At 32.8% G+C, this 17,309-nt stretch overlaps 1 protein-coding gene across 2 annotated transcripts; it reads right to left on the bottom strand.

The window, feature by feature from the left end:
- Positions 1 to 1,369: 1,369 nt before the first annotated feature.
- Positions 1,370 to 15,430, bottom strand: LOC123711651 (ER membrane protein complex subunit 1). Of its 2 annotated transcripts, XM_045664310.1 has the most exons (17): positions 15,287 to 15,430; positions 15,087 to 15,202; positions 14,803 to 14,940; positions 13,968 to 14,166; positions 13,379 to 13,712; positions 12,983 to 13,175; positions 12,469 to 12,585; positions 11,894 to 11,908; positions 10,972 to 11,141; positions 9,849 to 9,995; positions 8,772 to 8,939; positions 8,229 to 8,333; positions 7,602 to 7,797; positions 6,915 to 7,067; positions 6,221 to 6,397; positions 5,641 to 5,874; positions 1,370 to 5,026 (listed from the first exon to the last, which is right to left on the bottom strand). In XM_045664310.1, exons 1-17 carry the CDS (start codon positions 15,427 to 15,429, stop codon positions 4,866 to 4,868), a joined length of 2,766 nt encoding a protein of 921 aa, XP_045520266.1. In that variant the 5' UTR covers position 15,430; the 3' UTR covers positions 1,370 to 4,865. The 2 variants fall into 2 exon arrangements, with proteins under 2 accessions (XP_045520266.1, XP_045520267.1); XM_045664311.1 differs by lacking the exon at positions 11,894 to 11,908.
- Positions 15,431 to 17,309: the final 1,879 nt, after the last annotated feature.

Here is a 17,309-nt window from a genome sequence, read left to right as displayed (position 1 = left end):
GCTGCAGAGGTTCAATCCATATTTGTGCTGCAGAAGCGGGCTGTTCGGGGTATTTGTTGTGTTTCTGCCAAGGAGTAGGTACGGCATAAGTTAAAAGAATTAAATATTATGACACTATCTGGTCAATATATTCTTGAAACCATGTTGTATGTACAAAAAAATATAAACGATTTTAAAACAAATGGTGACTTTCACCAGTATAATACCCGAAATATAACTAATTTTAGTATACGACCAACCAGGCTCCAGAAGATAAACCACTCCTTATATGGAAATTGCATTCGTTTTTACAACAAACTCCCAAGGGAAAATAGACAATTATCACTAAATAAATCCAAAGCCCTCGTTAAACGTAAATAATGCGGAAATGTTGGAGACTGGGGCTGCGTGTGCCAAATAATTACACGCGGCCTCGATAAACTGACTGTCCACTGTTAAAAGATTTTTCCCTCGTATCTGTCGTTTTCTTAGAATTAGAAACGCGTTAGATCGTTTAAAATAAATTATGAATTTACAAAGTTAATGAAGAAAAGGGCAAGAATTAGTTTCAAAGGGTCCTTTTGTATTGAAAGTGGGCCGACGGTTTACACTGCGAGGAACACGCTCACTCAATATTCACACAGCAAGACCAACAAGTCTTATGGTAAGATTCAGAAACAACTCGTCAAAAATGTTTGACGCTCCAATACACTTATTGGATTTTTAATTAAGGCCTGTATTTACTTTGATTAGTGCGAGTGCAAGCGATTAGTGCGAGTGCAAGCGATTAGTGCGAGTGCAGGTGATTAGTTGCCTGCGTAGTGTAAAGTGATTAAAAGTGTGTTCTATTTTTTTGCGAGTGAACTGCGAGTAGTGACGTCGCGTGCGCTCTCCCTACCCCCTCACTCGCATCGTGTCTGTCAAAACATGTAATTTTATTGTTTAGTAGTATATTAAAGGACTTCGGTCAACCTGAGAGCAAAGTAATATTCCGTATTATCTTCAGCTGCCAATTCCTTGAAGAGTTGGTAGCTTGCGCCATGAATGGGTCTTCTATTAATCCATTTTCGAAGCCATACTTTTCTTGGTCTTGCAAGTTCAGCTTCCAAAACTTCTTCAGTTTCAGATAGCACCGCGTTTAATACTTCTTCCAATTGCAAGCACACTTCTCGATGTTCATCCATACTTGCTGATTGACAGCTACTACAGACTACTGAATTTACTAAATAGAGCCACTAAACAATAATTGGACACTACTTGCACTACACACCTGCCTAATCACTAATCAAAGTTAATACAGGCCTTTACGTAGGCGATTGCAAAAACTTACTACTGAGATTTTTCCTCAACCATCTTTTTAATACACGAAAAGGTAAAAAAACACAATACGGTAGGTAATTCAGATTTATTACACAAACAGTGTCTCTGTAAACAATATCATATACGCTATATCTTTGCAACAAGTTTTGTACATTGATGCCGGTTTATAAGGCTACAGTATAATGAATTTACGAGACTGTACCATCCATTTCACAATTATTATTTTTCGAAAGTATTTATGTCCTTCTATTTTGTTAAAAAAAATCTGAGTAAAGACTTAATGTACTTTATTGTACACGGGCATGCACTAACAAAAATACTTTTCTTATATATTGGCTTTTACTGACATGGTGTAAGTGTTGAATTAACTGTGAATTTTGGTTTTCATATGAAACTATCTCGCAAAGTTTTTAAAACAATTCTCTGTTTATTAACGTTGATAGTTCCACTCATTCATTCTTCCAGATCCCAAAGGGTGTTTTCGTTGTACCAGAATTAACATTACTTACACGGAAGATGGTACAGTCAGACATAAATCACAATCCAGCAGAAATACTCTTAAATTAAAAACCTTAGCATTAAAATAATAATTGTTCTTTGCACACACAGTGGTGTCTATGACGTCTACCAAATATTACTAGTTTACAGGGATTAAATATTTAGGATATAAAATTTCTTAATCGAATTACTATTACAGTGGTTGAAGCGTTATAACATAATATATATATATATGGCTGTCTCTATGTAAACTATTGTTTTTTTTTGTATTTGATTCGTCTTAATTAGTTGTAGACTTGTCACGATAACCATTTTCTATGTAACCAAAAATAAATGAAAACCGTTTATAAATAGAAAAAATACGAAACCCATTTTAGTTTTCGTTCGGAAACGATAGTTTTAATGTCGCAATAAATATATTAAACAGCCAATGAGACTTATAAGTTAGGTAAGAAACTAGGTAATATTACAAATATTAACAATACCGTGTTCAATAACCACAATCATGTGAGCAACTGTTTATGAAATTATATTAATTACAATTCAACCTTGGACAATTTAGGATGAAATTGCAGCATCGGTACTCTGAAAAGCCCAATCGAAAACGATCCGAACTTCACTGTTAAATTTTGTACCAATCCCAAGTTTGCAACACCAGCGCTACGAATATCCAGTACATCGGAATTGCATACTAAAACGTCAGGATCACTATTTGAAATTACTAAATACCGGCGTTACAGCTATTATCATAGCATACCTTTCCAAAAATCATTTAAAACAAAGAATATAGGAAATTATAATAAAAATGACGCCGATTAGGTAAGATTCCCGAAGAGGTAGAACCCCAGATTCCTGTATTGTTTTTAAATTGCTATGTAAGGAAACCAATGGTGTATGGAAAAGTAAAATAAAAAGAGATTAATTTTATTTTTAAAACAAAATCATATTATTTATTCCGCCAGAAAATGCAAATTTACCAAGATAAATGCTACTAAAATTGCTATATTTAGACGCAACATAATGTTTACGCTGCCTGAGGCCTGAAAATTTAGTTTACCATTGGTGTTATCTTATATAAAATTGAACTACATAAGACTACCTACTATATAAAAGTTTTAATATATTTCGAATTTATTCTATTTATATTAAATTATTGGCTTCACCCTAAAATATACCTAGCAATATTTAAGACCCACCAAAACAAAAAAAAACGAACACCTAATTAAAGTCCATACATAGATGGCGCTGTTTTCATATAAAACTTCATACGACGGCGTTAATTACTAATTTCATTTTTCAATGGTCCATCACTAACTTTCCGAGCCTGCCTATATTCAAAATTTCCCATAAAGTCATCCATACGCACTTGTTTTCGGAAATCTCATCGCTATATCGTAATTCGATACAAAAAAGTACCAGCTTTTTAATACATCATGATGAGGATGTATCGTGTGTAAGTTACATGATCTTAACATTGGCCTGCTTTGAAGTGTTGACGGTGTTACGGACGTCAATGTATAGATTCGGTATTTAAAGCGCAAACACAGAAATTATACTTAATTAAATCTACAAAAACCATAATTAAATAAAGTTCTATTCAAATAAATTCCGTTTGGAATGGTTTTAACAATGACATACCACCCTATTAACTAAATTGCACTAGCTATTATAATATGGTATAATAAAATCCTATTTATTCTGATATAAGGCGTGACCAATGAACAGAATATACGCAACACATTTGTACATTGTCATTACGCCATCTTGAATTCATTTATTGTCTACGGATTAATGTTTTAAAATGGATTTTCGACATTCCTCTACCTGATAGTTCGAGACTAAATAATTCCATATTACCTCATAAATGATAGTCAAATATTTATTTATATAAACTCGCACTTGTTAAAATTTAAACTAGTTAAAATTTAACCTATTTGGTGATACTTCCTTACTTTAGTATATAGTATATGTATAGTAGCTAGTTCATTATGAACTTAACTTAAAATCTGTTCGATTTAAGCGTTCACTACAAAGTTTACTTTTAAGCTACGGCACCACTTGGCCAAAGACTAGATAAAAAATGTTTGTTATATAATGCGTAATTACTAACTTCTATCAAATTTGCTATTTATAAGCTAAATTGAATTAATAAGTAAAATTAACCTAGTCTTTAATAATAAAATACATTTATGGAGCCGTAGCCTTAAAGTCTTTACAATAACTTACACTTTGTTACCATAACAACGATTTGGCAGCGTTGCTATGGTAACCAAAATTTTCCAACCAACTAGATAGATCTTCCGGCTTACTCATGTCAAAAATAGTCATTTGTAAAAAACGCGATACCTGATTGGTTCATATGAATGTACAATATGTCCCAAGGAAAGTTTTAGTTATTCGAACTATAACGACTATAAACTGTTATGATTTCTGTTTCCAAATTTACTGTTATTAACTTTCCACATCAGAACTATTCTTTGGCAGAGTCAGCCGAAGCCATAGACAACTAGAAAGAGATGCACGATCATTCTGTTTCATTCACTTTGTATTAACTTGCCGAGACAAGTAATACTTAAGTTTGGTGCTAATTCTGATTTTCTATAGATTTTTTTTATTTTCAAGATAAATATGAGAGTTGTAAGCAAATTTATTGGTGTTAAGCAAGTTAGGAATGCATAGCGATGTTCTGAGATATTTCATACAAATTTATGGAGTCGTATGGAATTAGCACCATTTTGTCTATAGCCAATATTAACTTAATCTATGCACACACACAAAGGAATTTGAACTGAAAGCTTGGCAGTGGAGGTTTATAATAAATTATATATTAACCGTAAAATTAAATATTGCTTTTAATACTTAGCTATCCTTAATAATAACATAGTTTTTTTGTAGTTAGCACTGAGACGGTTAAGTTCACGGCACTTTAAAAGATGTATCGAATTAAATTTATAATTACAGCAGAAGCAATAAGAACTAGAAGTTTCAAGCATTTCGACCAAAGGTTTTGAGTTTTCTAAAAAACCTATAATATTAAAACAGTTCAAATTCCTCATAAAGCGAAAGTATCACTTCCACGCCTGTTTAAGCATTTTCCTAGAGGCGAAATATTTAGTACTGTACGATGCTATTATGAGCGCACCCAACACTATTGTTATTAGGTGATAGTCAAAGTCGTCCTTGAGGAGGTCGAAAGTCTTCGAAGGGGCCACTCGTGTGTAGAATATATCTGAAAACAAAAAAAACAACACTGCAAATAAATGTATATATAATTAATTATTCACCCCGAGGAAAACACAGTTACTTTTCGAAAAAAATACAAACTATACATATAATACGTTAGCAACAAATGTACTTTCAACTGGTACAATTTGTAATTAGTATAAAAGTTGAAGCAATTGATTAATATTTACGACTTATAAATCGACGTACACGAACACGAACGTTCTTTACTTTAAATCAAGATCTACAGAATACCTTTACATATATATCGAATATTGTGTGATAAATGATAAATTTGTTACTATGAGCACTGTTAGCCTAGTGTCTTTATCGTGCGACTCTCATCCCTGAGGTAGGTTCGATCCTCGGCTGTACACCAATGGACTTTCTTTTTATATGCGCATTTAATATTCTCTCGAACGATAAAGGAAAACATCTCGAGGATGGGTTGCCTTAAACCCAAAAAGTCGACGGCGCGTGTGTCAGGCACAGGAGGCTGATCAACTGATAGATTGAGTAATGATCATGATTCTGATACAGAAATCTGAGGCCCAGTCCTAAAAAGGTTGTAGCGTCATTGATTTTTTTGTGTGTTCAGTTCGCGCGTGTATAAATAAATACCTAAACCAGTTGCAAGCACCAAACTGGTGGACTCCAATCCCGAAGGGGCAGTGTATATAGCTCTAACTCGGTGAGTTGTCTGGTTATAGTTTAATGAGGCTTCAGAGGGCAGGGGCACTTCGGGTGCATAGGGGATCAATCCCTCTTCCCGATGCTCTCCTGTAGGGGAGAGAGGTCGACGGGGCTCCACAAACGACCAGGGGAGCTCCAATATTTTCCCCGTCGATAGGGCGACTGAAATAATAAAAATAGTTTTGAAAAATAAATGTTTTTAATAAAAAAAAATACAGGAAAGTCATAATTTTAAGTATCATAAATAAATACTGTGAATAGCAAGGTGCTTTAAATTTATTGGCACAATCCTTAATATAATTTAGTTTATTACATTATCTTTCCCGTCATGAGCAGCTTTTCACTGATAACGTTTGCATAAGCAGAAATACACATCGATTTTAATACTTTAACTTGCAACGTGAAGCCGCTTTACTTGTTTGAATGGCTTTGATATCGACAAGCCACTAACTGAATTTTGACTCATAGCATAAGATCTCAAACTTTATGATTTAAAAAAAATCCTTACGTAATATATGCGTATCCGTAATAGCTCGTTCCGTAGTTGTAAAAGCCAACGCAGTGAGGGCACCAGGTAAGATATACGCTTGTCTTTCTACGCTCGGTGCGCGCGCGCAGGCAAACGAACTAAATTGCGTGCCTGCCGATAGCCAACGCTCTTTGCCTTCATATAATTCCATTGTTGCTGAAAAAAGATTTTATGAGAGTTTGAGCAAAGTGAAATATTTTTGACATGAATTTTTTTCGCATACGTATCGATATGTATTTATTAAATCTGTCATATCTAATTTAATTTAATTTTTCACTTATAAGCGCTTATTTTAAAAAAATGTATTTATTTCTTACATCTATATTTTATAAACTTAGTTTTCTATAATTATATATCCCTTCAAAATAACCAAATAAACAGTTGAATCTCTATAACTAGAACCTCATTAAGTCGGAATTCTCAGTAAGTCGCAAAAAATTGCCGTTCCTCTCCGCTGAACCTCTAATGGTATCTCGAATTATTTAGACTAACTCGAACAAAATGTTGAAACAGGATAAAATCAAGAATTTCTTATGTTATTAACCTCTCTAGTCTCTAGTGTTTCACTAGTCGTGGGCAGGAAGACTTCCACTGCCTCTAACCTCGTGATATATTTCCGTTTACATCCTAGTTTTTTTTATAAATTGGAAATCAAAGACTATATGTCACTAACCAATCTCCAATCTTCGATGTTTATCGCTTCTATATAAATACGCGAGCGTGTTGTCCGCGTGTACGGCGAGAGGCAACGCACGCGCCCGTCGGTGCGTAGACGCCGCTACTACAGCGCCACACGCCCCATCTACAGCTACCGCTGTTACTACATCTGTAAAAAAATTGTTTAATGGAAAAGAGGAATGATATTTTTGTAGGCTACATGCACATAAATGTATTGACTTCATACAAATTATTACCTTCATACAAAATGCAGTTATCGCTGGAAAGAGTTTGAAATTGAGAATTTAAAATTTCATCATATCTTGAAGTCAGTTGAAAAAACAGTTTAAGCAAGGTGTTGTGAAAAACCTCTTTTTGGAGGACCAATACTGGAGGACATAGAAAATTGTATATAATTTTAATGCAAACAATTAAAACTATCAGTATTATTAACTCGTAAAATTTAAAAACATTGCGGACATTATCCGACTCTGTATTGCAACCTGTTCTGGACTGATAAGTCGTCTATGACACATAACGACACGTAAGATAAGACATATCACTTTTTTAATAAAATATTCCCCTTATACCAGCTGTCACTGGTGGTTTCATTCGCGTTTATCTAAATCGCTCCAGTAGTTATAAGTTTATTTATTACACACAAAATACGACCAGTGTCTATAATATTAATAGTAGTGCGTACCTTTATGTACAGGATCAGGCCTCTCCAACAGTACGAGCACTAGATTAGGATTGGAGTACTTATACAAAACACTCCGATCAGCCAAAGGTTTGCCCGCCGAGTGCACGCGTTCGTTGCGACTCTTGCCCGCGATCGTTACTATACGTGCACCAGATCCGCCCAAGTTCAAGGACCATGTACGTTGGGCTATAACTTGCTGAAAAATAGATAAAAATCAAACAAATTCAATGTCGTTTATTTAATTTATTTATGGGAGAACATTTGAAAACGTTGACGATGTTATCAAACGTGGATTACAGTTAGTACTGTATTAGTTGCTATGGTTACCATTTTTAAAGTACCACGGTACATTTTAATCCACGTTTTATAACAACGCAGTGAGTTTCGCTGACCACGACTACTGATAGGCACTAAGACTTTACATACACAATTGTAACATAATTAATTCCAAGCGGTCAACGCTGTTTTTCACTATTAATATAACGTTGACGTATTTGCAAAATCATTAATCGTATGTCTAGAAACTTTAAGGGAACAAATAATTTACAATCTCGCAGGGAAAGGCTCAGCCAAACCATTTATTATAAGTTCGAATGTGTATAGAGTAAACTGAAATATTATTATTACCTTGCCATTATATCTCAGTGTGTATCCCTGCATTTTGCCTGTATCTCTGTCAGCGACGTACATGTAGAGATCTCTAACTAACGGTGCTGCGGAGAGAGGTAACACCTGAAACATTTTTTATGTTGATTTTTTCATTAAAACCATAAATATATATATAAATATATATACATACTATTACTTAATGGGTAATGTTTTTTCACTTTTATCTATTATGAAGAAATTAAAAAATTTAAATGAATTTAAGGTAAACCTTTAAGCTGTCATCTGATTAGAGCTCGTATATTTATGATTATCTTTATTATTGTGCCTTATGCATAGGACAATTTTATAATTTGAAATAAAAATACATCACATAAAAACATTTATGTAATGTAACATATTATGTGAAAGTATCAATATAATACATATTCGTAAATAAAACAATAAGCTATAGTCCTACCTTTGGAAAACAATTTGAGAAGGAAACAGTTGAAAACCTATTCCTATAACAATTACACCAGTGTGTAAAAACAAAAAGTCTTAATTTAAAAAAAAACTAATTACCTGTACAGTTTCATCTTCGTCCAACAATACAAGAGCGTAAAGTTTCTCCGTGTCAGCGACGTGAAGTAAGGCAACTTGCTGCAGCCTCACGTCGAGTTGTAACGCCCTTTCGCCCACTAATGTACCGCGGATCGGGTTTAGGCTTATTATATAACCATTGCCTGTTTCCTGCGCAATATAGTAGCTAAGAAGTTGTTAAGAGTTTAAACTCCGACAAAATGTATGGTTATTCTACATATACACTATCTCGACGGCAGTGATCTAAATGATTAGTGGCTTCAACGACTCTCAACTCTGAGGTCGTAGATATGACGCGGCGCTTTCTGTCAATGTGCGCATTTAACACTCGCTCGTATGGTTAAGTGGAAAATGGTAAGGAAACCGTTAAACCCTACACCCAAATTTTCCGCCGTATGTCAGGCATAGAAGGCTGATAACCTACTTGCCTCTTAGAAAAGGCAAATTATAGAGCAAGAGTTGAAGCATTACTGTTTTTTTATATATATACTAATGTTAATTAGGCACGTATATTTATTAATAGAGGTTTAATGACATAAAAAATACTAACAAGTACATATCATTAGGTACTTGTTTTTAAAATTTGAACCCAACGTATTTACATATAACTTGACGTTTCATGCGTTTTAAGTCTGTTACCAGACACTCTCTCAAATGTGATAAGTTCAGGTATAAATATTATATGAGGCCCGTATTCTAGAATGTCAATCAAACTTAAATCTAGTTTTAAGTGCTGTCAAAATATTCTTATCTATGAAGTTTGACATATTTGACAGCGCTCAATACGAGATTTTGATTTGACATACGAAAATATGGACCTTAAAGTTTTGTTTAAATGTGGACACTCGCGTACAGTCTGCTTTTTTATAATTTGACGTTCTAAAACAATTTTACCGGCGTTTTAGGATTAAAACATTTTCTTAACGGGCTGTTAGCTCATCTGATGTTAAGATCAATCGCGGTCACAATGCTAGAAAGCTTGCGAGTGCCTTACCGGCCTTTTACGCTCTTTTTTTCTAATTCATATTGGTTCCACATAATTTTCAATTAAAAATATACCTCATGTTTTCCAATAATAGTAATGTACGCGTCGTGCGGTGGATGCCTCGCCGTACGTCGCGTATACATCACAACGGATTCCGTGTTTAGGTTACCATCGTAGCGACGCCAGAGTATTTCACCAGATAGATTGTCCATGCCGTATATCTACGGTGAAAAGATACATTTATTATTATTATTTGTAGCCAAATGCTGGTGGAGTTGCTAGAGCTTTTGTCTCCCTCTGACAAATTGTGTTTACACTGTGATGAAAAGAGTACAATCACTCTTGGACTTGCTTAACGTACTTTGATATGATGTAAGTATTTTAGAGAATATAGTTCTGAATATTTTGCAAAAACACGGGACACCTAAGGAAATTTACGTTGTAAGGTCGATTGCAGTTAATTAAATATAATTGTCTGAAGTAGTATGTATACTAATAATTGAAATTTAATACGCGTGAAGTCAATTCTGCCAATTGTTTATAAATTTTTGATGAATTCTTTGTAACCGATGTATACGTCCAAACAATAAGATGTGGTCGGAAATATAGGCGAGAAAGTTTTTTTTTATAAATTAAATACAGTTACAAATGTAAAAACGTTATAACGAGTTTTGGACCTCCTCTTGCCAAAATCACTGCTTGAATCCACTTTGCATTCTTTCCACTGTGTTTTTAAGAATATGATATTTTGTGGAGCAGGTTGCTCTGATCTTACTCGTCTCTTTAGAACATCCCAGACATTCTCAATTGGATTGAGGTTATGACTTCGGGCTGGCTAATCGAAACAAAGGATCCTAACTTCTTGCTTGTACCTACTCTTCCACCTCGCCAGAACAGTGGGTGCGAGCATTATCCTCGATACAAATGGGAATCTTCCTCAAGAGTATATAGACTATTATACATTTTCTTAGGCATCTGTTTTTTTTTTAAGAGTTTATTTACTTTCGTTTTAGTTAGTTAGTTAGTAGGATTTGAATTAAGTGAATGTAAAATGTGCATTATAACGTTTTTTGGAATACTTATTTTGATGACTTTATATTGTAAACCTAACTCACAAGGAATAGAGACCTGGTTTTCTTTTTTGAACGGTTTAATTAGAATTATTTTATTTTTATGAATAATTCTAAACAGTCTCACCTTTCCAACATCAGTAATGAGAACAATAATCTTATGCAAGTTGAAGTAATCTCTAACAAGTGCCGTCGGTGAATCCGCCTCTAAGCCTTCGCCTTGCCAGTTCTGTAGCAGCGTTTGCAACTGCTGGTACTGCGTGTATAGACGACGAACGAATGCTGCCCATACTGAACCTAAATTAAACCATACGGTATTAAGGTACATTTTACTTTGCATTAGGGAATACTGTTTTATTAAAATTGCAAGGAGACATTAAAAAGATTTCCTTCTATTCTTGCATTCCTAACAAGCTTTACCTTTGTTAAGTACTAGTTTTGTATACCCTAAAGTTTTTATATAATTTGATTACATATCTCGTAAACGCATGCATAAAAAATACACAGATTAAGTAATCATTGAGCATAGATTGAGAATTCACGCACTTTGTTTTGAATAAAATGTGGTATAGTAAGGAACATTTTAATTAGAGGCAAAGAGAAGGAATACAGAATATTTATTTACATGGCAAGAGTATAATTAGCTATGGTTATGTATATATATATATATATTGTTCCACGCAATTGCGTCGCGTGTTGCCGTGTTTAATTTTATAAATGGATTGTTAATATTTGATTTGTGTTAGTTTAAATATTCATGTAAATTTGTTAATTTTCGAAAGTTAAAAACGTTGTATTAGTATTTTTTGTAACTGACAGCTGATATGGTCTCTGTAATATAGCGAGAGGTTTCTATATATATATAAGTGAAGAAATCCCTAAAGGCATAATTAATTACAATTTTTATAACACAATATATCACTAAATGCTAATATATCACATATGCAATAGAACTTGCAAAACTTTTAAGAGCATACAGGTACCGAGCAACATAAAAAAGGGATAAATAGGTCAGAGTACACACGCAGAGTCGATTAAATAATACTCACTGTACACCTTGATGGCTAGAAAGCAAAAATTCAATTGTATTAGTTTCACAATAATATGGTTGTTCATTATATCAGTTATGGTGTTAAAGGCATATAAATACATATAAGTCAAAATCTGCTATAACGACATCGAAGGGATTACTAATATTTGGTCCTAAAAACCGATAGTCGTAACACCTGTTATTATTAAGTACTTAATACCTAGAATTCAGCCGGGACTTTGAATTTGGTCAATATAACCGGTATGTTGTTCTAAACGATGTCGTCGTAAATGGTTTTGATTAAACTACTATTAGGAATTTGATTAAAACGGCAATTATTACAAAGTATTTTAAAATGACTGCAATATTCCTTCTCATTATATAGTACAAGCATTTTTCGCTCTAGTAATGTGTATTTGACGAGGAACAATGATTTGTTGTACTAGCCATGCCTTGATAATCAAAATACCAACTGCCTTGGTAACTGTAGTATACTAGAAATTTAACAGTACATATATATATTTAAAAAATATAAATGTTCAGTATAATGTAATAAATAAGCTTATACACATATAGTCAGACTAATATACATACCTTCTTTCTGATCAAATTCGGATTCAAGTGCAGCATCCGTTTCTGAGACGGGTAGATCAACAAATTCAACAGCCACTATGTTGGCCAGTGCTTCCTCCCGACACCAAATTATGCGGCCTAGAAATATAATAATTCATACTTCAAATATCTACGATAGATAGGAAAATCTTACTATAGAATATCTATATCCAGAATTTTAAAAATTCAATACAAATGTATTATTTAAATTTAGTCTAGAAAGTTGGAATTATAATTATTATTCATCATTAAATATTAACTTTCAAGTAGAGTGGCTAATTAAACAATTGAATCAAATATTTTTATTTATTTCTTAACTTATCTAGTTAAGATCCAAAACTCCGTATTACTATTATGAGGGCAAAAATATCAGTATTTCAAAAAGTATAAATGCAATAATGAGGAAGAGTGTTTGTGTGAAAACTTCTTGATTTCGGTTCACACACAAAACAACACACTACCAGCAAACAATAATTAATAAAAATGCATATCATACCGCCTTGCTGCATAAGATGTAGTGCATCATCAGCTCCATTTATAAGTATCCTACATGCCGGCTGTTCCCTTGCTGTATTTATACAAACTATTCCTAGTATTTCAGGTTCCGGAATATGAAGTGATGGTTCAGTTATACGTAGATCCATTATCTCCTTGCCAGTTGCTATATTGTATCCTGACAATGCAAAGCCCTGGAAATGGCAATAATTGCTAACTTTTATAAAATAAATTACTTTCCCTTCACAACATTTTGGACAACCTTCTAGACAAGATGGGAATAATGTCATTATCTTGTATAGACAATATCATCTTTATCATAACACAAATAGGTTTAAATAATTTTTTTCCTTTGCATTCATTCTAGAAATCATACAAAGAATGCTAAACTAGTCACCTTGTTTTCGTCGCTTGAAGCTTGTATCAAAGTTAGCTCATTCATTGCTTCCACGAGTGTTGCTGTGCTGTCTTCTGCTAACTTTATATATAACTGCTCAAATTCATTATTCTTAATCAATAAAACTTTTTTATCATCAATTATAAAGCCAGGTAGCACATTTTTTCCATCTAGTGAGCGTAGATTACCTTCAATTATTTCTTTTTCACCAAAGTAATTAGATAGTGGTTTGCTAATTATTTGTACCGCATTGGATGTAACATCTAATGATAAAAGCATGTAGTTGCCCATACTTCCTGATATACAAGTATAATATGGTGGAGTTAGAATACACCTGAAAATATATATGGAATGTATGAAATTAATTGTAACTGACTAATGGGTCTTACCCACAAAAAATGTTTAGCCTAATAAGAATTATAGACAACTAGGTGACCAGTTTAAACACAAAGTTTTGAGCTGAGTCACAACAGCGCACACACTACTTTGGTCAAAACAATATAATTTCACATGGTGCCAATAATTTTATATTCTTTAAACAACAACAAATAAAAATAGAGAGCTACCCTAGCTTTGTAAGCATTCTCACCCATCGTTAGTCCAAACAGCTGGTAACTTTGATGTAACTCCTTTGTTGGCACCGGTCATCAAATTATACATAGTAACCTCTAAATGCGAGCCAAATGCTGGTAGTAAGTGTACAAGCATACCATTTTGAACCCACCATTCTGATAAATGAGCTCTTTCATTGTCTATAATTGATATTGGCCACTCCCATAGTAATACACCTAAAATGAATAGTTCAATTTTCATATAAATATATTTTTCTATTAAAGTGATGTATCTGCTTGTTTTCTGATAAATAAATAAAATTATATTGAACATTTTTTATGAACATGTTGTTTATATAATATAGTAAAATGAAGACATGAATACAACAATTTCCAATTGTTTCTATATGGCTAAAACTAATACCACATCAGAAATTATAAATCTTCTGGATATCCAGACTCTATAAAAAGACAGTCCAAGAAAACCTTTGTGAAGTGGTGATACAAACAAAATTTTATTATACAGATACTGTAACATAATGTGTAATGGTGCTGTGTTTATCTCAGAGCACCAATAATGTCATTCCTCACTGCATTTATCTTTTGGAATGTCAGTCAGCCGGTAGGGGAATTTGCTTGTTTGTTAAATGTATACTTGTCACTAAAAGATAGTAGGCTTCACTGAAGTTTGTTTTTGTTAAAGTGATTGTGATTGCTTTTCTATTCTTTCTTTTCTTTTAATTACACTTTTCAATTAAGTTGTGTAAAGCATACAATTTTTGCTCCATTACATAATCTTAATAACAAATCAGCATATCTTAGAAATATTACTGTTAATTAAATATATAAAAAAAAATAAAAGCCATAACTTACCAGTAGCAGGATCCCAACCTCTTACTAAGTATGGATTGGATCCTGTAACTGTGGTCACTTTCTCACCATCACTATAATGCAATAATTGAATGTCTCCAGGACTAGAATTTTCGAATACATGACGCCACACCACCTGACCTGTGGGAATATACAGATTTTTGTTTAATAGCTTAAAATTTTTATAAATATAAATAAAAAATTATAAATAAAATTATGACTTAAGATGCAAAATAGTACATGTACAAAATCCAGAACATTACTCAATTGAACAAAAAATAATTTACCTGTCTTCAAATTAAGGGCAGCTAGTACATTTTCTTCAGTGGCTACTATTATTTTTTTTGCAGTTGAAACTGTATCGAAATGTGAAAATTTTATACGACCTACGTACGTCTGCCGCCTGAAAATAATTAAATATTCATTAAGAAGCGAAGTAATACTAAATGAAGTCGTATTACTTATAACCTCAACAATAATTATTTACCAATCAAATTTTCCAATTTGGTCTTCATAAATACACATTGACAAATTAATTAAACTAAAAAAGATAATTAACCAATTCATACTGTTTAAAAATTTCAATAAACCCAAAAAATTTGGCTTTAATCGGATAGACAACATCCCCATTTTTAAGTATTCATTAAAAATGTAAATTGTCAAAATTTAAATATGGGGTTGTCATTGTGACGGTTTAGGAAATCATGTCAATTGTCAACTTAATATACGTCCAGAAATTAAGTTCAGATTCCATTTTTATAATAAATAGTAAACGATAATATATATTTTCTTATGTTAAATATATCAAATATCAATAGCTAGTCATAATATAACATACAAATATTAGCAGAGTAAAACATTCATGTAAAAATAAAATAAAAATCTTGAAATGGGTTAGCAAGATAAGAAGAACATTGATATATCTGCATTGAAAGCATTAGTATAACACTTGCTATTTTAGCATTTAAACCATGCTTTAGCTAGTAGTAATTAATCATTAGTATCTAGATTTTACTTGATGAAAGAGTGTTATCATTAGTCAAGTGAATTCCTATTCGATAGTTCTAGATCTAATAGTAACAAATATGAAAAATTATATATGTAAATAATTTCAAAACGGTCTAAAATAATAATATAAAATTATTACTAATACTCCCAACCTGACGTGAATGAGCTATACCCAAAGTAAGCCGATATCATTTTAAAACGATTTTTTCTCCCTTTAATATTTAAAATACGCACGTTCAATGTCAATGCTTTTCGTTTTCAGATAAAAATGTTATCATTTATTATGTAGGAGGTATCAATATTAAGCTATAAAATTCACAATTCAAATTAATTATTTATTAAGGCCATAAAACTAATATACAACGTTGTCAGATTTAAAAAGTAAACGAATTAAAATGTGCGATATAACGTACTCGATCTACGCAGCTGGCCATTGAAAGCAGTCTAGCCTAGCCTAGCCCTCTATAAAAATATAATACCTCTCGACTGCATAGTGCATACTAGCTCATTGTTGCTAGGGGACCCCACGCGTATCGTGACTAAGTACTTACTGATATTATTATTTAACGTAATAGTTTAATAGGACTTACGGCCATCGTCAACGAACGCAAAAAAAATTTAGGAATATATTTTTAAAACCACTTTTCCATTTCTTCATGGATTTTGTACAAATACTGTATGTTTTACCAAACATCCCAAAATATTCAATTATTTGTTTGGCCACACGTGACCATACTTGATGTAGGTACGCGAAGCTTCTAGAATGATTTTTAAATTTTAATTTCAATAAAATAATTTTATAACTTTTACACGTGTTAATATTATAGTAGGCATAGTAATTTTTCTTAGCGATTTTTCTACATGTCGCTTTGAAGTTAATAAGTAGTCTTAGGCTTTCTTGGAAATGTACCTATATCAAAATAATCGCACGGATGTAATTAGATATTTATATTCCATTAGACCCTCTTACGTATCAAGTACTTCTAATATTACATTCACACTTTTGGTAGTGTGGCAAAAAAAGCATATCAATATGGCCGTAAGCGATAAAATATGCATAAGTTCGGGTATTATTTAAATGTTCAGACGCAGCCACGACCAGCTAGAGTGTAATAAAAGTGGATTTTATTAATAACAGGCCGGTCTTGTCCTCAGTGCAATGCACATATCAGGTTTTATAACACAATTTCACAGCCGCTTTCAATTCACTGCTCTCGAGACAAATAAACGGAACTTAAAAATAATGCATTGATATTCGGACTACGTGCAACATCGAATATAATAAAGACTGTGAGAAAATTTTCTAGACTCTTGCGAAATGTCTAAACTAGTTTTGTACTAAAATAACAATTGGTACGTTAGATTAATATATACCGCATTGGTTCAGTGGTAATTTTCGGTTCACGTTAACGGCTCTTCATTTCATACATAATACATCATGAAGTTAGTCACATATATAATTTAAGAGTGTAATGTTTTATCTGTTACGCAAAAGTGTTCAC

Source organism: Pieris brassicae, chromosome 7 (genome assembly GCF_905147105.1).
Source record: "Pieris brassicae chromosome 7, ilPieBrab1.1, whole genome shotgun sequence".
NCBI lineage: Eukaryota > Metazoa > Arthropoda > Insecta > Lepidoptera > Pieridae > Pieris > Pieris brassicae.
Note: the sequence above shows the minus strand (reverse complement) of the source record. Positions and strands in the feature narration are given on the sequence as shown.